Source organism: Mugil cephalus, chromosome 19, assembly GCF_022458985.1.
Source record: "Mugil cephalus isolate CIBA_MC_2020 chromosome 19, CIBA_Mcephalus_1.1, whole genome shotgun sequence".
Lineage (NCBI taxonomy): Eukaryota > Metazoa > Chordata > Actinopteri > Mugiliformes > Mugilidae > Mugil > Mugil cephalus.
In genome coordinates, this window is record NC_061788.1 from 2,932,183 (window position 1) to 2,953,665 (window position 21,483).

At 40.8% G+C, this 21,483-nt stretch overlaps 1 protein-coding gene across 1 annotated transcript in view; it reads left to right on the top strand.

Annotated features, from left to right (window-relative positions):
- Positions 1-5,772: 5,772 nt before the first annotated feature.
- adamts6 (ADAM metallopeptidase with thrombospondin type 1 motif, 6) overlaps positions 5,773-21,483 on the top strand; it is a 67,063-nt gene continuing 51,352 nt past the window's right edge. The window contains exons 1-8 of the mRNA XM_047570681.1: positions 5,773-6,337; positions 8,327-8,817; positions 8,937-9,322; positions 12,022-12,196; positions 12,822-13,045; positions 13,153-13,236; positions 15,024-15,169; positions 18,288-18,331. Of these exons, the coding sequence (XP_047426637.1) occupies positions 8,718-8,817; positions 8,937-9,322; positions 12,022-12,196; positions 12,822-13,045; positions 13,153-13,236; positions 15,024-15,169; positions 18,288-18,331 (1,159 nt within the window). The 5' untranslated portion in view covers positions 5,773-6,337; positions 8,327-8,717. The remainder of the gene's footprint in view (positions 6,338-8,326; positions 8,818-8,936; positions 9,323-12,021; positions 12,197-12,821; positions 13,046-13,152; positions 13,237-15,023; positions 15,170-18,287; positions 18,332-21,483) is intronic.

Genomic DNA, 21,483 nt, shown 5'->3' on the forward strand with positions numbered 1-21,483 from the left:
TTGTTGTCAGAAGTCCAGGATCAACTTCTTCAATAGAGGGTATGCACTGACATCACTTCCTCCTGAGGCCACGCCCCCTGAGGGGCAAAAACATGGTGAAATGTGTCAGTAAATACAGAGAGACCAGGAAAAATGTGGATTATCAGATCAAATTAAGGACAAATGGACTCAACAATGATCCATATGAACTAGTATGGATTTGAAAAAGTGGATTAGACTCAGTTTAAGTTAGTTTTAAGTCATTTCAGTTCTGATAAATGTAGCTAAATAAAAGATGCTAACACTAAGAGCTTTACTGAGAAGTAACATTAGCCACAAAATACTGTAGCGTTAAAAGGATGACGAGGAGTTATCACAAATATTCACTTTATTGTTTTATTGTTATTTATCATCGGAACTGAAATAGTTACTGTCGGACGTAACTACGACAAAACAACAACATCCACAAACTTATCTGACAGAACCTCCAGAACGTAGCTTAAGAAGTAACTTAAGGTTTGACTTCATCAATAAATACAGCATAAATTAATATTACCTGACACTAAATGTGAACCACAACACCAGGTTTCTGAGTCTGGATTCCAGTTGTTTCTTCTAATGCAGCGATTCATTTACTTCTCTTTTCTTTGGCAGATATCTGTAAAAATATAAAATATATCTCTGATCAAATCAGTCATTTGAACAACAGCTCCTCACCTCTTTTTAAATGAATGCAGTCAGGGTTGCTAATGCTAACTAATGCTGCTAATCTCCATGTTCAACTGTCACTTTTTGCCACTCAGTGGCCGTAACCATGGAGACTACAGCTGGCTGTGACATCACATACATACCCTCTATAGAATAGAATAGAATAGAATAGAATAGAATAGAATAGAATACAATAGAATAGAATAGAATACTTTATTCATCACCTGGGTGATTCCAAACTATGCACAGGTAACCGGACATTTTACATTTTTACAAAGGAACGTTTTAACAGTGATGCTGACAAAACCTCCTGTAAGTCCTGAGGGTGACACGGTGACTCACGATGCCGTGGAAGGAGTGCCTGGTGTCGTCCACCGTGTTGCACATGTGTCTGACAATAGTCCACAGTGAGTCCAGAACAAGCCTCCTTAATCAGTCTGAGGATCAAGCTGTTGTCTCGGCTCCAGCTCTGCAATCTCTCAACCTCTGACTCTTTGTTATTACTTGGCATCGATCCGATACCGAGGACATGCAGGGCTAGTATCGCCGATACTGATACTTTTCACTTGAAATGTCACGATCATTGAATAACTTTGTATATTTGCCTTTAGTAAGTTAATTAAGATAAAACACAGGGCAAATATTTTAGGCAAACAAACCTGTGACATCACAACATAAAACTGTCAAGTAAGCCCCTATTTACTACACAGCTGTGTACTGTTTAATGGTTTTATAATGTAATTAGTTCATACAAACAGGTTTGACAAAGTCGTTGCAAAATGAGACAAAGAAATGTAATTAAATATGAATATAACAATGTGAACAACACAACAACGATGGAAAATAAAGTTAGTGACAAAGTCACGAGCAGAAGAAGTAAACGAAAGCAACAAAGTAATAAAAAATATGAAAAGAAAAGAAAAGAAAAGAAAAGAAAAGAAAAGAAAAGAAAAGAAAAGAAAAGAAAAGAAAAGAAAAGAAAAGAAAAGTATCAACCTCTTCGTGATACTAGTAACGATACTATCGATATTCAGATGGAGACGTTCAGCCCTGGTAGGAATCTGATGCAGGGAGATGTGAAAAGTTCGGTGAACACACAACTTAATTGATTTCATACTGTGTATGAAATAAAACTATAAATAAGAACTGATATGTTTAATTTACTGAGAAAACTTTGGAAATTCTGCTTCATTTTAAATGCGTTTTGTTTTGCAGGAGGATGATGTTTCTATCAGTCGTCATTTATAGAGCACTTCACCACACGTTTGGACAAAGTACTTCACACGTACATTAATACAGACAGAACAAGATTAAAACAATAAAACAATCAAACAATAAATACCTCTCAGAGGCAACGAGCACGTTTTAAAACGAACCGGGAGCCGGTGAAGCTTCTCGGGGAAACGTGTTCTTGTCTTTTGGTTCCAGGTAGAATTTGAACGACACAAAGTGCAATAACTTAAAGAAGCTGTGGTAAAAACACAGACTAAAATCTGAAAAGTGATGCGGAGAAAGAAACTGTTTCACTTTGGGAAGTTGTCTCAGTTGGAAATAAGTGGACTTGACCACCTGGTTTAATCTTGCGTCACATAACTGAGGTTAATTAAGTCAATATATAACTTTTATTGCATACAAAAAAAAAATATTAATGATGTTTTTATATTCCTCATGATCACGTTTTTACTAAACCCATAATTATTTATTATAGAAACAATCACTTATTAATAACAAATTACTAAAATATCAACTAATTAAATAAGAACCAGCTTCTAATTAGCTAAACAATAATAAAATGAGCTCATTCAACGTTTGATTGTGTTTTTTCTTTCTCTTCTGTGCTTCATTACAAACACATGACGTCACAAGGACTTAAATCCAAATCACATGACCTGCTCCAAGGTTTGTTTGTCCTCTTTATTAGTTATTTAATATGAAGTAGTGTGGGTTTATCACATGCCAACAGTATTACTACAATATATCTACACATAACGTTCAAATAACTTTCAATTTACTCAGTTTTATATTAATATTTAGAAGAATCTTTCCATAAAAATGCCACGTGGTGACTGGTTACAGGCGGCCATGTTGATTTTAGGCCTGAAAACAGACAAAACGAGCAGCATGAATTTTAGATGCATCACTAGGTACAAACAACATGAAGAAAGAAAAACTCAAATACCTGATAATTATAGTAAAAATGTCTTAAAAATACTATTTATATGATCATCATGTTTGATTTGATGCAATGAAACCGATGAAACTATGACCTTTTATGTACAAATTTGATCTAGTGTAAATAATAACCTCCTCTGGCTTTAACATCATAACATGATGCATATTTGTTTGCAGACTCTTAAAAACCAAAGGGTTGAAGTGAATAATGCAAACTGTGATTTTTTTTCTTTTTGCTTTTGCTTTTACACTGAAGTTGTGACTCTTCTTTTCTTTTGCTGACATACGCCTGAAGGTAAACTGAGGTAAACTGAGATAAACTGAGGTAAATTGTTCATATCAATAAAAGCAAAGTCTGACTGTGCAGTAAATACATCCCAGAACACATAGAACTCATACATATAACATGAAAACATGGCAAACACAAACTTGAAGCTGCTTCAAAACCTTTGGCTTTAGTGTTTGTGCAGAAAATTCATGCATCTAAATTAATTTCTGATCATTTCAACACTTCTTCTATTCCAGGGTCATAAACATGAAGCCGACTCACTCCCTCATGCATAGATAACGATGTAGTAACAGACCTGAAGTGACCTTTAAAACACAGCACGGTTTTACACTCGCCTCCTCAGCATCTACTTGAAGCGGTTGCAGTGTTCTACTCTGACACACGGTGGCGCCGCTTCCCACAAAACCCCGGCTGACACCTACTCGGCCGGTGCACGAGGGGCCTGTAAAACCATGTAAATGACGACCTGACTGTAATGATACAGACTGTGACATAATGAGCAGCTGTGACCAAAAGCTGCAGCAGCAGCGGGCACGATTTTCAATTTCCGACAGACTAAAGATAGACGAGGGCTAAATTACACTAACGTACACAGAGCTGCTATTAGCCTGCAGCCCACAGAGTGACTCCATCAGGACGCCGCTCCGCAGACTCTCAGATATACTGCACATGGGCAATAAATGACTCAGCTCTGAATTCAAAGTCAAATTAACTCCTTTTCTGATGATTACACGCGTTAATGAATCAACAATAATCTATAAATATAACGTTAAGACACTAAAATGGACTCAAAGTATAAAAAGTACTTCTTCTGCAGTAAAAAGTAAAAGCGTATTATTATATGAGATGTTATTAGGTTGTTATACCTGATACATTAATGTGCATATTTTACTTTTAAAGGTTTAGTTGAGGGTTTCCAAACCTAAGGGTCGAGTCCCTCAAAAGGGTCGCACTGCAAATCAGAAGAGTCCGGAGAGGATTTAAAGGAAACAAGATGATTCTCTGGTTGTATTTTTTTATTTATTTTTGGCATAGAAAGTTGGTCTGGAGTCTCTCCATGGAGAACTGAAAAGATCTGCCAATCAAATTGCTTGGGGGCGGGGCTTTAAGTGGTGATGGACAGAAGAGACAGGAGTCATATACGACATGGAGTTGAATTTGTTGACGTTTACGAGTTATATGACATTTCAACATAATTAAATCTCATATCATGATATATTCATTCAAGTGACACTAAGTTTATTCAACTTTCATTTTCATTTTCATTTCACTTTGCATATTTTTCATGCATGTTTAATCCGACAAGTATCCCTAAATGTACAGTAAATATACTTAGTATTAGAGTAGATTAAGATGGAAATACTTCATCAACTTTGACCACTTTACATTCTTTTTAAAGTGTATGAAAACTATACTGGATCCAAAGGCCTAAAGTACTTGAGTAAACATACTTAGTTACTAGCCAAATTTCACTTTTATACTTCACGGATCAGTAACTTATATGACTTTTCTTATTACGTTGTTACATATTTTATATGAAGAGTTATATGAAGAGTAAAACGCTTTACTTCAGTAAAAAACTGACTTCCTGTGTTTTTAACAACAATATATTTTATTGGCTTATCATGAGTGTAAAATCTCTAAATATAAGTAAATGTTACAGGCTAGAAATAGTAGTAGTGGAGTAATGTTTTTCTTAATATTTTTGTATTTGAATGTGATATCTGTAAAGATTTTACTTGCAACACACTATTTTTACAGTGTAGAAAAGTTATTTTTACTTTGGTATTGAGTAAAGGGCAGAAGCCAGAGGATGTCTGTAAAATCTGACAAGTAGCTCAAACTGTCAAGTGAATTCAAGTACTTTCATACTTGTATACTTTAACTTGTCACACAGTATCTTTTACAATGTAGATGGAGAACTTTTGCTTAAGATTAAAAACGTACAATATGTTGTGTGTGTATGTTGTCTTTTTTACGTAAATTAACTGTAATTAATGGTTTAATCTAGTAAATTGAGGACTCCAGTAAATGTAGTTGGTTTTATATATATACATGCATTATTTTTACAGTGTAGGTTATGTGCTTTTTCTTAAACTGTACTGAGCAGACATTTCATGGTGTATTCTTAAAAAAAAATATGTATTTCATCAGTAGAGTACTTGACTGCATGTACTTTGTTATTTTTGATATTTGATTTTGCTTCAAATACTTGAAAGAAGCATTGATATAAATTGACTTTGACTTGTTATGTATTATTTTTACAGTGTAGAAATGCTACTTTTACTCAAGATGAAAGAAAATATTATTATGATGAAATTTCTTGTATTTATAAGCTTATGAAGTGCGTTTTTAAGTAAACTCGCGTGTCATCTGTAAAGTAAATTTTACGGTATATATTTTTACAGTGTATAAATGCTACTTTTATTCAAGGTGAAAAAAATATATATTATTTCAGTCAAATTTGTTATGTTTATAAGCTTATAACGTGCGTTTTTAAGTAAACTCGTGTGTCATCTGCAAAGTAATATATTACGCTGTATATTTTTACAGTGTAGGAGTCCGGTAACTGACATGGATGTCATTGTGTCATGTCATTGGTCCTGAGATCTTTCGTCCGAGGAGCTGCTGAGGTGTTATTTCGGGGCGGTACTGACAGACATGCGCACGGCTGATGGAAGAGAGCACATCTGCAATGACGTCACCTCCACCCCCTGAAAAAGCTGCCAATTTGAAGCTGTCCGGGACTGAGACATAACCCGGTCTCTGCAATGTAGTGAGGAGGCGCTGCTCCAAGCCAAACTTTTTTTTTGTTGTTGTTGCTGGTGTTTGGATGCACTTTCTCCCTCTCTCTCTCCCCCCCCCTGTCTTAACCTTTCCAATCCAGCCTGAGCCACAGACCCTGAGCACAGAGTCTTGAATGTAGTCTCTGGCTGCTGGAGGAGCTCAAACTTTGTTCCTGTGCTCAGATCCTTTGCTGCTGCTGCTGCTCCTGCTCCTCGGGCAGTCTGGAGCTGAAGCGGAGACTCTCAGCCCAGATCCAGAGGATGGCCAGAGAGCTTAGAGGGAGATGAGAAGAGGAGAGCGGAGGAAGTTTGTGCGCGGAACTTGAGGGGAGTCTGCAGGAGTCTTTTGTCCCGGGCTCTCCCTTCAACGCTTGGACCGGAGCTGACAGTGAGGATGAGCGTGGTAAATATCTCCTAACTATCCCTCCTGTCGCATGTTGAGAACGGGGACCTTGTCTTTGCTGTAGTTTATATATATATATATATATATTTATTTATGTCGGAGCAGCGGTTTACAAACCAGAATTCACAGCCTCGTATTCTTTGTGCCGAGTTGCGTTTACACATTTTCGCATATTTGGCGACGTTTACGCGCTGGTGTCAACAATTTGCAGAGCGTAAAGTTTGTCCCTCGGCTTTTACGCAGCGAACGCACCGTTTATTTTGATTCGCAGGCGCTCCTTCAGGCTCGTATGCGAGATGCCGGTGTAATGCATGCGGGCCGGCAGCCAACTGTCTGGGTCAGAGTGGCCAAGTAGGTAGCGCTGTCTGTGTGTCTGTCTGTCTGGACCGCTCGGAGCTCCGCAGCTGAAGAAATACGCGCTAAATCCCCCCTCCTTTCACCCCCACCTCCCTCAAGAAAAGAAAAGAAAAGAAAAGCTTCTCCACTCTGTTTCTTTTGACATCATCATCCCTCTATCACCGGGGATCCGCTGACGTTTGTTTATACGAGTCTAGTTTGCGCATGCTGCCGTGCAGCGCGTCAGCGTGTGTAGTAGAAGAAGTGGAACCAGAAGAAGAAGAAGAAGAAGAAGAAAAAAAGAAATTAGATCAGTGCGCACGGTGGAGATTTATGCGTCGCTTTCAGCCTCGGTGTTGTCATTAAACTGTCATCGGTGTTTAACTGATGAGGCGCAAATGTAAGTTAGAAAAAATGAGCGCCGTGTCAAATGATGTGCAGAGTGAGAGCCGCAACATATCCAGTCACACCGGAGCTGCAACTAACGACGTGTTTACGATGGATCTGCAACAGTTAGTCGATTAATTGATTGGTTCTTGTGCAGCTTTTTATGAGGTTTATAGCGCTGTAAAGTCTTTGCTGACACGAGAAAGTGACTTTTTACAGCTTTGTGTGCAAAATTAGTCATTTTAATACACTTTGCAACTAAATGCACCTTTAGGATTTACATAAAAACGCGTTCATAAGATAAAACCTTCAACTTAAACAGCTGGATTCAAACTGGAGTCACTTTTCTACACTGTAAAAAATATGTAAACATCTCTTCATAACAGATCCTTCATTCATTTAAACAAGAATCTGAAGCAAAATCATTTACTCTAGTACTCGACTACTCCACATAAAGTTTACTTGCGTAATTGTTCTGATTTCTGGCCAAAAAAACAGTAAATTGATTGAATTAGAAGCGTTTGAGTGGAAGGTTAAGATGGAAATGTGCAGTTTTGTGCCTTTAAATTAGTACTCGAGTAAAGTTACTTTCTCTACCTCTGATTTTTCTTAAATACTCGAATGAATGAAGTGACTTTAACTCATTAGTTTATGAGTAAATTTAGTCCTTAACCCTTTGACTGGCATTGTAACCCCACAGTTGACCTTTTTGTAGTAGTAGTGGACAATAAAATGGTTAATTTTTCATTTTGTACCTGTTTTCTAACCATTGATAGTCATTCAGTTTGGAAGAGACACAAATTTTGCCCATGTGTGAACACATTATACGTACAAATATCTAAGCTGTGGCTTTTACACATCACACAGCTTCAGTATTTATATTGTATGAATGAATGAACATTTTAATAATGACATGTCAAAGTACTCAGTTTCCCATGGACGCTATTAATATAGTGGTTTATCGGGCGTCAGCAGCTTTTTGGACCAATCAGAGCTCTGGACACGAGTTAATGCTGCATGATGTAATATGTCATTTTCATCTGGTTTCATTGATAATTGACCAATTTTTTAACTTTGATTCCTCAAGAGCAAAACCACTTAGAGTGATTCTGACTTTTGTGATAGAAACTTCAGAGTCTTGACTTTAAAAAGAGACCAAGACCAGTTTACTTTGACTATGTCCTGAAAAGGCTGCAGTGATAGGAGGTTAAAAGCAGCATGTTTTAAGAACCGATCGATAACCTGAGCTTGATTTCCTCCGAGCAGGAATGCAGATGGATCAGTCAAGACAAGTTTCCAATATAGCGCTTCCTGTTTGGAGTTACACCTGAGACTGACTGCGTCTGATGGATTACGGTGTTTTCTGCGAGCGGCTGACATGAATCCAGGGGCCAGCGAGATGTGGAAATGCTGCTCGCCTTCAGGAGAAATCTGAGACCTGGATGAGCCTCCGACTCGACTGCGAGAGAATTTCAAGCGCAGGAGACGAGAACCATGGACTTGTTATGGTGTGACGCAGCGTAGCATTTTAACCCGTCTGCAGCGCCCTCTCTCTCTCTCCCTCCCCACCCCTCCACCTCCCCCTTCACCCCCCCCACCCCTCCACCTCCCCCTTTTCCCCCCCCATCCCACCCCATGTCACATCTTTCCCTGAATTATGGAAATTCTGTGGAAGACGCTGACTTGGACTCTGAGCCTGGTGGTGATGGCCGCTTCTGAATTTCAAAGCGTCAACAGACTTTCGCACAACTCTCAAGGTATGACGGGGCGTCTGGGAGGCTTTGGCAACTTTGATTAGGTGTCACTTGTCACATGATTGGTGTCTCTTCTTCCCTCCCTCCTTCCGTCCCCATCCCTACCCCTCATCCGGTAAAAGAGGAGTTCCTGTCCTACCTGCAGCACTACCAGCTAACTGTCCCGGTGCGGGTGGATGAGAATGGAGAGTTCCTGAGCTACACTGTGAAGCACCACCGGCCGGGCCGACGGAGACGAGGCCTGGCGGACGCCATCGTGGGCCCCCAGCCCGCGCTGGACCCCCCGCTGGAGCCCCGGCTCTTCTACAGACTGTCGGCCTACGGAAAGCACTTTCACCTGAACCTGACTCTCAACCCGCACCTGGTGTCGAGGCACTTCGCGGTGGAGTACTGGGGCAGAGACGGGCTGGAGTGGAGGCACGACGCCGTGGACAACTGCCACTACGTCGGGTTCCTGCAGGACCAGCACAGCACGACGAGGGTGGCGCTCAGCAACTGCAAAGGCCTGGTGAGTGGCGCGAACTCACGGCGCCGTCACGGAGCCTCAGACCGGAGGGTTAACGGTAACAGGCAGCTCATGTAGACGCTCGATTACAGGGACGTTCATCAGGCCAAGGATCCCAAACTGATGGAGACATTAAGTAGAGACCCCCTCCCTGCTATATGTGTTCTATAATAAACTAGTGCTATTTATAAATTAAGCTGTTCAAATAATACAGGCTCAAATTTCAAATGTACGACTGCCATAAACATACATAGCTTTACCTTTAAACATAGCTAAATGTAATAGAGACAGTGAATCAGCTTCTCTTCTGCAGCATGTGTCTGGATTTCAGCGTGTAATATCCAGCCTCGTGATTGGCTCAGCAGAGAGAGGGGCGTGGCCTACTGTGCACAGCAGGTTTAGATTGACAGGTCTAGTGTGGCTCCTGGTTTCATGTTAATTTTTTTTCATGGAAATTTACATTTGTGGGAGAAAATTTAAAAAAAAAATATATAAAAAATGTCTAATCAACCAAAGATTTTGTGACCCCCCCCCCCCCCCCTCCCTGCACTACCACCTGTTGCAGACCTATGCTCCATTAGTGATAAGCATCAGGGCTTAAACATCACACGTCTTCACCTGGTCCTAAACGTCCAGATGTTGCTCCACGTTTCTAAAACGGCCTCTAATAAGGCGTCTAATTAACCAACGAGTGTGTGTGTGTGTGTGTGTGTGTGTGTGTGCAGTGTCTCTTTCTCTAATCAAACAGTTGGGAGAGACTTTAATAGCTGTTATGCCTCCTTTCTCCAGAATAACTCTAAAGAAGGAGATGCAAAAAAAAAAAAAAAGAAAGAAAAAAGAAAGAGAAAAGAAATGGCCTGCTGCATATTGGCAAATGTAATCATGTGGAGAAAACATGTGGCCAAATGTGTTGGCAAGTCCTGCACCGAGCATCATAAATTGAATTAGTGTTTGCTCTTTTTTACTTACAGCACCAAAAATGGAAAAAATAAAAACCCTCTCAGTGTGTGTGTGTGTGTGTGTGTGTGTGTTTTAATGTAATCAGCTGTCTGGGCCGTTTGAGATCTTGACATCATGCGCTATTAAAACCCCAAATCAGAAATGTTTGCTAGTGTGATATGTGCTTAATTGCTTTTATTGTTAGTTTTTACTGAGCCAAGCCAGTGTTTCCTATAAACCCAGCCTGAAAGGTCTTTACGCTCCAGAGGGAGCAACGACGGGGAGAGAGGGAGGAATGTTTTAAATGTTAGTCTTGATGTGTTTGATTGCTCGGGGGTTGTTAAATTTGACTGCAGATAAGTGACTAATGCACTGGATGTGTGAAAACATCCCGATTCAGGGAAAGGAGGCCGCGTGATTACAGGCACACTCCGGCTAATTAGAACCAACAAATAGGGAATTTAACGGCGTAAAAAAAATCCTACATTTCCCATAATGCAACGCAGCAGAAATGGATCTGTTGTCCAACATCTACCTTAGTTTACGCAGAGAGGTCCAAAAAACGAATAAAACGCCATAAAAGAGGAAAAAAGTACAAACAAAACATAAAAGAATGGAGCACGGCAGTAAAATGAATCATAAATCCACAACTTGAGCAAATCTATCGGTCGGCCAACATCATGAACCCGATGCCAGAACGAGGTTTATATAAATGAGTCTTTAAAAACCGTCCAGTGGGTCAACGGTCCTCGTAATATTAGGAGTTCCCGTTTCTTTTTCGTGTGCGCGCCGTACGAACAGCGCCCTCTTGTGGTATTCACAACTTTTCCGATAAGGGTGTGGCATGCGACGACAAGTTTCATTTAACCTCCTGAGACCCTGCGTCCTCACATGCGGACGTTAAGTTTTAAGTTTTATGGCAGCTTATCGACTCCATTTAAACCCGTTGTCCTCGTTAGTGGACACTTTAGTCTTATCTAGTGGTAGCATAGGGTCAGTACACTAGTTGGTAAAAACATGATAGCAATTCATTCTAAAGACGATCACGGGAGGAAACCTGATCAAATTCTACGGTTAAAACTTATTTATTTATGCTTATTTCTAGTTTGATATCAGTAGCAACAAGCTACAACGTAGCTAATTAGCAAGTACTGTTTGAGGACGTTGGGACTCCATTGTTCGCAATTCTGGGTTTGCTCAGCCATGTTCAGGTATTAAAATACACAGTTTTATATTTTTTGTCACACATTGGTGACTTCATTATATTATAATATAAATACTAATATAATCCCAGTGTCCACATATGAGGACATTTTTTTTTTTTTTTTTTTACTACTTCCTGTTGAAAGATGATGCTTGGTTTTTTACTTCTTAGGTCCTACTGATCCCAAATACCTTGCAGAAATTAAAAAATGCATAGCAAATTAAAGCTCAGGAGGTTGAAAGGGATGAGGAAGTCAACCAAGCGCCAGGTAGCATTAGCTTTAGCGGCAACATGCTAAGTCCAAAAGCTTTAAAGTATAAAAAAGACAGAAAAGGAGGAAGTTGTGCACATTTACCTGAGATACTTTGTGTTGCAGCTGCACAGAAAACTAGCAACGTCCAAGCTAGCTGTGCCCCAGTGTGTGAATAGCTGCAGGAAAAATTAAATTTGTGTTTAAAATCAGACGATTCCATCGTTAACATAAACTTGTCTTTGCATTTTTTTATGTTTGGATTTTGCTTCTAACCTGTTTCTTTCATTGGTTTTCTCCCCCGACAAGCACGGCGTCATAACAACAGAGGAAGAACAGTATTTAATAGAGCCTTTAAAGAACATATCCTCCACCACCTCCAGCGAATGGAACCTGGAAGAAGCACAGCAACATGTTATTTATAAAATGTCTGCCATTCCCTCACCACAAGAGCATAGCCAGGAGTTCAGCTGTGGCATTTCAGGTTGGTGAACCTCCATCTGGGTTGGACTCTGTGTGTGTGTGGGTGGAACTGACGTAAAGGAATAACTATACATAGCAGGTTGGAGGAAGTGCTGGTTTGGTTCTAGGCCCAGGTTCTGGTAGACGTGACCGGGGGCTCTTGTGTGCGCTGTAGCTGCTCCCGGCCTGGACACCTTTTAACCTGACAGCTTTCCAGCTTGGCTCTATAGGAGCGAAACAATCCTATTTATAGAATTGAAAAATCGTGTTTGGATTTTTTAAAAATTCATGCTGCTCAGCTCCGTCCAAATTGCGGCCGGCGTCTCCTGAGATGTGACGAACTGGAAAAAAAGAACCAGGTGGATATTTAGGTATTTGGGCCAAGGTCTTATAAGAAACAGCGAAGGCTGTCATCGCCGGGGAAGCTAGCGTGCCCTAACATGTACCATCTTATAGCTTTTTTCCCAGAGCATCTGGGTCATAAAACAAAAGGCTTTAGCTGCAAGGTTCAAAGGGGCAGACTCTCTATCTGCATCCATCATACACAAACCAGCTTTCTCCAACAGACCGTGTGTCATAACTCTTGATTGTCGTTTCCTGAATCCCTAACCTGTCTCCCCCCCCCTCGCCCGTCTTGTCGTCCTCAGACCTCATTAAAAGCAGTGTACCTTGCCAGATTAGCACACCCTCCCCTGTCCACCCGTCCTCTGTCCCTCAAAACGACAGCGAGCCGTCAAACAGCACCCACAGGCAGCGGCGCTCCGTCAGCACCGAGCGCTTCGTGGAGACGCTCGTGGTCGCTGATAAGATGATGGTCGGCTACCACGGGCGCAAAGACATCGAGCACTACATCCTGTCCGTGATGAATATTGTAAGTTGTTGTTTTTCTCCACCCGCCGCTTTCCCCCTTCGCCGGCGGACGCCGAAACGTCGTCTAGTTGTCTGACTTTGTGTCTTTTCTTCTTTTCTGGAGGTCAGGTTGCCAAACTTTACCGTGATGCCAGTCTAGGAAATGTTGTGAACATCATTGTGACCAGGCTGATTGTTCTGACTGAAGATCAAGTAAGAAAAAGGTTTTTTTTTTGGAGCATGGCGTGAGTGAGCGGCAGTATTTTATGGTGGTGGGGGGGGGGACTTAACATATGGCCACCACTTCAGATGAAAGATGTGCTCGGGCTTCTTCCCTTCAGGGGGCTTCCATTGAGGATTTGTACACTGTACATGTGTGATGGGAGAAACAGCATCTTTCTACCATCTGTTTTTTTCTAGAAAGGTCAGAGCGGCTCTGAAAGTAGCATCAGGCCCAAACGTTTCCGTGTAAACAGTGAGACTTCGCTCGGTGTTGATACTAGTTTAACCAGTGCTGGAAGGTTTAAGGTTTACGTTACACCACTTGGTCACCATGGTGGCCCCTTAGTCATGTTTCCTGACCACTTAGCCTTAAAAGTCTTCTCCAGTGCGTTTCCCACAGCAAACTACAGACACAGCCACGATATCATACGAAATAATACGATGCAACATGATACAATTAGACTCTAGGCTACAATATCTGATTCAAAATAATAAGTTACCACACAAAAACTATAAGATTCAATATGAAGTAATATGTGGCGATATGTTAAGATACAAAACAACACAAATCTGTACATGACAATATGACGCAATATGATACGATGTGATATGATACCAAACTAAAGAAGATTATACAATACAATGTGAAACTAAACGATACGATACAAAACATACAATATGAAATTGCAGGAAACGATAAAAAATTATGACATGTGCTTCTACTACAATGCAAAATATATGGAATACAAAAGGTGGTAAAATATGATACAAAAAAAGATACAATTGGAAGTTATATGATATATAATGATACGATACAAAACAAAACAAAATCATAGAATACAAGTTACAAGAAACAATACAATATGATCAAATATGCTACCATACAATATGACACAAAAAAATGTGATACAAAAGAAAACAGTAAAGTACGATACCAAAAAAATGACAATAACAATAATTTGTAACGATACAAAACAAAATCATACAATACAAAACTGTAGAAAAAGATACAATATGATGAAATATGCTAATATTCTATATGATACAAAAAATATGGAATACGAAAGAAAACGGTAAAGTACAAAAGATACAATGGTAAGTTATACGTCACGATACGATACAAAACAAAACAAATTATAGGAAGCAATACAATATGATGAAATGTGTTACAGTACTATACAATACAAAAAAATATGGAATACAAAAGGGAATACAAAAAAAGAAACAATAATATGTTTAAGATACATAACGATACAATACAATACAATGTGAAAACTAAACTAAATCATAGAATAGACGCTATAGGAAACGATGCAATATGATGAAATATGCTACACTATACGATACAAAAAATAGGAAGTTAAAAAATACCTAACAATACAACATTAAAACAACACTGATGTGATGTGAAGCAAAACAAAACAATGACATATGATGAGATACAATACGACAAAAGAAAACAAAGCTACGAGAAATCAAGATAAGATTAGATACAATGAAATTAACTAAAACAATGTGACACAATACAATACAATACAAAACAGTACGATACGATAACCTGACTCAGAATGACACAAATACAGAACAACAATCTGTATAAATGTGACTATATTTAAGACGACACAACACATCATGAAACAGTCCATCAGAGTTTGACACAGCGTGATAACATAATACTGTAATGTACTGTGGCAGCATGTTTGTGTCGTATTACTCGGTCTGGTTCAGTTGAACTTGGATTCTACACTGTACCGTGTTTTCGTGTGTGTCCTTTGCAGCCAAACCTGGAAATTAATCACCACGCTGACAAGTCTCTGGACAGTTTCTGTAAGTGGCAGAAGTCCATCCTGTCTCATCACAGCGATGGAAACAATATCCCGGAGAACGGCATGGCTCATCACGACAACGCTGTCCTAATCACCCGGTAAGACTTGGCCCGCGGCTGCAGATACGAACCACATTTTGCTCAGTTGTCAGTGCGCCGGTCCAACCTGGAACCAGAAGACGTATTATTTTAACAGCACTTTTCCTTGTAAGTGCCGCTTATTTTCTCATTTTGAGGGAATACGTTGTGGAATATTTTCTGCGGAGGCCAGGTTCCCATGCGCACACACACACACACACACACACACATTACCTGTAGCTGTTAAAGCCGAAGTGAATAAAGAGCTCCGTTCTGCTGCAGACGCACTCTAACCTGTCAACCTGCAATTTATGTTAAGGGTGTTACTACAAAACAGAAAAAACTCTGTCATTACCTAGAATAGGCCCCATTGTTGCCAGATCTGTTTTGGCCACATAGCCTAGCAACTAAAGTGCATCTCCTCCACGCCACTGGCTAAAGAGGATACGTTTATGTGATTGACGCAGGCTAAAGCCAAGATTTTTGACTTTCTGGACTCTGTACAAAACAGCCTTTTAATCGGAGGTGCTCTCTCGGCTGTTGCCTGTCAGCTGACGTTCTCCAGCTCCGTTGGCTTCTGTTTTTATTATTAGTTTTAGCTTCACTTAGTAAGCAGAAGCACCGGAGGCTGCCGGCGAGAAGAGACTACATGCAGTGGTCATGGAGTTTATCTCACGGGCTTTCCCTTTTTTTTTTTTTTTTTTTTTTTTTTTGGCAGGGAGATGAGAAATGTGATAGCACATTGTTTTTACAGACCTCGTAGAACCAGTATACATCACCAGCCCATTCATGTTTAGGAAGGCTGCTGCAGTTCGTAGTGTCAGCGTTGCCTCTGGTAGCATCTGATATTTAAACCTTTAAGAAGAGCAGCGATGGCGTCTAATGTTCTAGGCTGGAACCTCCTTGTTGTTGCTCCTGATTGCAAACCAGCGCCGTGCATTGCTTGCTTGCATTGGTAAATAATGGCAAACTTAGCAAATTTAATACTGAGTCCTTGTCCTTGTCTTCTCCTGGAGTCGACTGGATTCAGTCCAGTAAATCTTTATTTAAGTAAAAGTTAATGTAGTTTGGAGAAGAGAGCTCATACATCTAACTCCGCCGTAAAGTCCCTAAACCTCTCTGGAAGATTTGTCTCCGGGAAACTTTTCTTTTAAACTTTTATTGTTGTTGCTTGGCTGCAGCCTTTAAACCTGAGTGGACTTTGTTGGATAAAGGTGGTAGCATTGGATGACGATCAACTACTACCACCAGCTTTGACGCTAGCTAACCACCATTAAGACAGAAAAAGCAGAAGGAGACGTTTTGATGCTATAAAAACGTGAAAATTGGGGCTTGCTCGCATTCATAAATACACAGTCCAACTGAAAAGCCAACCAGCAGGCTAGCAGTAAGCTAGGAAGACACCAGCTAACTAGCCTAGCCAACAGCAGTGGTTAAGAAGAAGTGAACCAACACTTCTCCCTCTACCTATCAACGAAAGTAAAACACTAAAAGTCGCCAGCTAACTAGCCTAGCCAACAGCTAGTGATAAAATGATGATAAAATACCAAAGGTTTGGCCTTCTTCTTTAGGGTCAAATATATTTTCTGGACGTTTGCTCTCCTCCGGTGTAATGGTTAATGGTTTTATTACAAGGACAGAGGGCTTTGTGGAAGTAGACATTAGCTGCGTTTCCATTACACTCTTTCGCACTTTTGCAATAAGTGTTTACATCGATCATCTGAAAAACCACCTCACGAGAATAAAAGTGTTTTAGCTTTACACATTTCAGGGGTTTTTAGAAATGTGGGCATTTCCATTTCCAGTTTTTATTGGGATATTTAAGTTTTGTGTTTTGTTGGTAGTTTTGTTTTCATGCACATGAAAAAACTAACTACTGCCTTAATCTGACTTTAACTGGACAACTTCGGTGCATGTAAACATGTAAACTCGTTACTCCCACTGAAATCAGAGTTCACCCAGATGATGCGATTGGAAATGATTTTCTCTGGACAACATGTGTCCCTGGAACAAAAACACCCTAGAAAGACGGTTGCAGAAGAAGAAGGTAAACAGAGTTGGTAGAAGAACCACCTGAGAGATAGCGCCATCTATCTGCATCATAAGTAGCGCACACATTGTGTACAAGATTAAAAAAGCTGAACTATTATCCATCTTGTTGTCGTCTGAAATGACAAATGAATGACTCTTGTTGTTTATTGTATGATGTAATAGGTCAAACAGAAAGATAATAACCTGCTGAAAAGACACATATCGCCACCTAGTGTGGAGGAGGAAAAGGACATGTTCCTGTCAGTAATTTGATTTTCTCTGTTCCATGTAAACTGGGACAAATACCACATTCAGAAAGTCGAATTTTGAGCATAGCTCGAGTAATCTGTGCGTGTAAACACAAAAAATGTTCCCTGCAGTTCTTCATTGACCCTGCACAGCGCGTTGAAATAACTCACCATTCCTTCATTAACGCCGACCTCCTCCGCTGCCCCTTCGTCATCGGCCTCCGCATCGGATCAAGTCTTGGTCACGTTTAAGACAAAAAAAAAAAAGGGAAATTAAAGCTGAATAAATCTAAACAAATGTCCCTCGTTGGTTTGGAGAAACAAAACAGAGAACGGAGACAGAGGGAGGAATTCAGAAGGAGGGAGGGGGAGGGAGAATGAAATTAAATTTGCAGTGCCCTTGGTTTTAATAGATTAAAAGCTTTAGGAGCAATTGGATTATTCATTAGAAACGTATGATGTGTTCTTAAGCATCCAAGCACAAAGTGTTCTGGCCTTTTATTTATTTATTTATTTATTTATTTTTGGATTACCTGCATGTGAGCTAAGAGCGAGAACATGAGCGTAACATGACCGGAGCCTCTCTGCCCGTCCTGTGTGTTAAGTTAAAGTGACATTTTGCAGAGAGCTGTGGATGCAGGAGTGAACCAGGTGTTTTCCAGAACCAAACCTGTCATGACTTCATCATATGCCTTTGTTATGCTAAAGGCTGAGATTATATCTCGCCAGACCGTGTGATTAAACGGGGAAAGAATGAAATGGCAACGAGCCAGTGGAGGAAAAACTGTACAAATATAAATATATATATATATATAAAAAAAAAAAAGTAGTTAATTCAATTGTTTGTGTTCTTTTCTTAGGTATGACATCTGCACCTACAAGAACAAACCCTGTGGCACTTTAGGTGAGTGGACCGTTAACATGTATTTTCTTGCCAGATAAGTAACCGTAGCCCATGTCGATGATATGAATCTCTGGTTTAGGAGTTTTTTTGTTTTTTTTTTTTGCCCCCCACGTCCCTGGAGAAGCTTTCGTCCTTCAACGTGTCCTCAGACAAACCTTATTTAGCAGCCTTCACAGTCTCCCCCCTTTTTTTTTTTAGAAGAGTCGCACCAGACGGCTCCTGTGAGACATAATGAGAAGGATGTTTTCACTTGTGTTATTACAGCCCCTCTGTGTGTGTTGGTTGAGGCCTGAGCCCAGGACGGAGGAACGGGGCCCGTGGTCACCTCCTCCAGAGGGTTTATAAAACTCCTCTGTCTCCGTCCTCTTTCCTCTAACCTCAGTTTGTCTAAGGTGTTTACAGAGAGGGAAATTGGGGGAGAAAAAAAAAAAAAAAAGTGTTGGAAAAGCTGAGGAGGAGGAGGTGGAGGAGGAGGGAGAAAGATGGAGAGTGATGGCAGAGGGAGGAGAAGAAGAAGAGTTGAAAGGAAAATGGAAGGGGAAAAGGACAATTATAGGGAGTGTTGGAGGACGCGGAGGGGAGATAGAGTGGGTGATATGGAGGCTGTGGGTGATGCTGGGGGTGGAAAAAGGACTCGCCCCTCCCTTTCTAACCCCCCCCCTCCATCTTATCTTTGTGAAGGCCCCGCAGGCACCACAGTATATCTTGGAGGTAATATTGTGACTTCAGGGGTGGTTTGACAGATTGACCGCATTCGTCACATTCCCCGGTGGCTTTAATTGCCCTGGCATCTGCTTGGCTTCCTCGTTGTCTCACCGCCACCCCGTCCTCCCCCCCCTCCCCTCCTGTCCCCCCCACCCCACCCTCCAGTCCTCCTCCCCCCCCCCCCTTCTCCGGGATCGTGCTCTCGGGTCAGATCTCTGGCCTTTAGGGTCACCGAGTAATCACGGGGCTGGAGATAATACACAGTCCACCCCGGTGTTAAGAAAACAGCTTGCAGTGTGCACTGTGTGTGTGTGTGTGTGTGTGTGTGTGTTTGTGTGTGTTTGCACTCACCCGCGACACACACATTCTTAAACTAATCGCAGAGTAGCCACCCTCCTTCCTTTCCCTCCCTCTCCTCCTTCTTTCTTCACCTCCAGGCTCCCTCTCTCCCTGCAGTAATGGTTTCAGTGGCCTCCTGATTTGCGAGTCTATTCTTGTTTAGCCTCTTAGCGAAGAGGATACAAAAGCCATGACACTTTTAGCTAGTTGGGGCCAGTGAGTTGGTGCAAACTCCACCGGGGGAGAGAAAAAAAAAATAATCTGTGACCGCTGAGGTTTTCATTTTGCAGGAAATCTCAACCCTGATGTCAAAAACGACGTCCGTGCATGCAAGAAAAATGGAAATGTTGGTCCACCTAAATGCAAATTTGCAAAAACTGAGCGGGAAGAAGTTTTTCAGAAAGAGGGAAAAGTTGTTGCATTGGTTGTGCAATATAGCAGACTCAGCAAAAAAAGGAATTCTTCTTATTTTTCTTCTTCTTCTCTACCTGGGAGGTAACAAAAATAGCACCAGATGAAACGATGAGATCATTTAAGTCATATTTCATCTTGTTTTCAGCACCATTTATGTGTGTTTGAGGCTTTAACTTCGTGCTCTTAAGAATATGAGGATTCGTCTCCATTGTTTTGGAGGGGAGGCAGAAAACAGGCTAACCTGAGCTAGCTACGTGCTCTGCTACTTCCTCATTTGAGCGATGGCTGTTTTGATTGTACATGTACATATGTGTCTGAGAAGTCTCACTCTTCTTTGGTTCGTTTCGGTTGAAACTTTTCTTTAATGACTCATGTGTGATTTCCACATTTTGCGAGTCTATTCTTGTTTAGCGTCTTAGTGAAGAGGATACAAAGGCCATGCCCCTTTTAGCTAGCTGAGGCCAGGCAGTTGGTGCAAACTACACGGTGAAAAAAAAAAAATCTGAAGCAGAAGTGACCGCCGGGCTTTTCATTCTGCAGGAAATCTCGACCCTAATGTCAAAAATGACGTCCATGCATGCAAGAAAAATGGAAGCATCGTTGCATCCAAATGACTCTTCTGCTCAGTTTGCAGCCTTTGCAGATGAAAACTGAGCGGGAAGAAGTTTTAGCTCTTGGCAGAGCGATGGAAAAGTTGTGACATTAGTTGTGCAATATGGCAGACTGAGCAAAAAAAGCCATTCCTCATCTTCTTCTCTACCTGGGAGGTAACCAAAATAGGACCAGATGAAACGATGAGATCATTTAAGTCATATTTCATCTTGTTGTCTGCACCATTTATGTGTGTTTGAGGTTTTAACTCGAACTCTTAAGAACATGAGGGTTGGTCTCTGTCATTTTGGAGAGTCAGAAAGAGTCAGAAAACAGGCTAACGTCAGCTAGCTACGTGCTCTGCTACTTCCTCATTTGCCTGTGAATAATTGCAAAATGAAACCAAACTGGCCATAAACCAGAGTAGACTGGAAGCCAGACCAACTCCCCTGGCCACAACTTTTTATTTTGTGGTGGAAAGTTGATCTGGAGTCTTTCCGTTAGGAACTGATTCTGCATCTGGCCAATCAGATTGTCTTGGGACAGAGCTGTAATAGATGCACATGGACACTTTAAATAAGTGTACATGTGCAGGGATGGACGTCATTATGGATTCTGCTCATCGATCTGATACTTTTATCAATTCCTCCGGTGAATGTTTGGTTTAGAAACAGTAGGCATTTGTGGTTTCGTGTAAACCACAGCAATTTTATTGAGTTTCTAAACAAGAGATAAAAGCTTGTTTAAGAAAACAAGCAGGAAATTGTTCACTGGATCCTCACTAGCTCTGCTCTGCTGAGACTTAGCGATTAGCTGCACTGGCTGAACACACGGCTCTCTGTATTTAATTCCATACGTCGTCAACAAGTCTTCATCTTGAAATTACGGTGCTGCATAAGTTGCACGTAAAGATTTGGCACAAAAAGTAGTTGGAACCGTTTTTTTTTTTTTTTTTTAACAGAATCGGTTACCGATGCCCATCCCTCTACATGTGTAATGTTACAATAAAGTTGAATCTGATCTAATGTTAGATTTAGACCTTATTTAATTCAGGATATCCAGTAGCATCCTTACACAGAGACAGTATTAATTGTAGTCAGGTA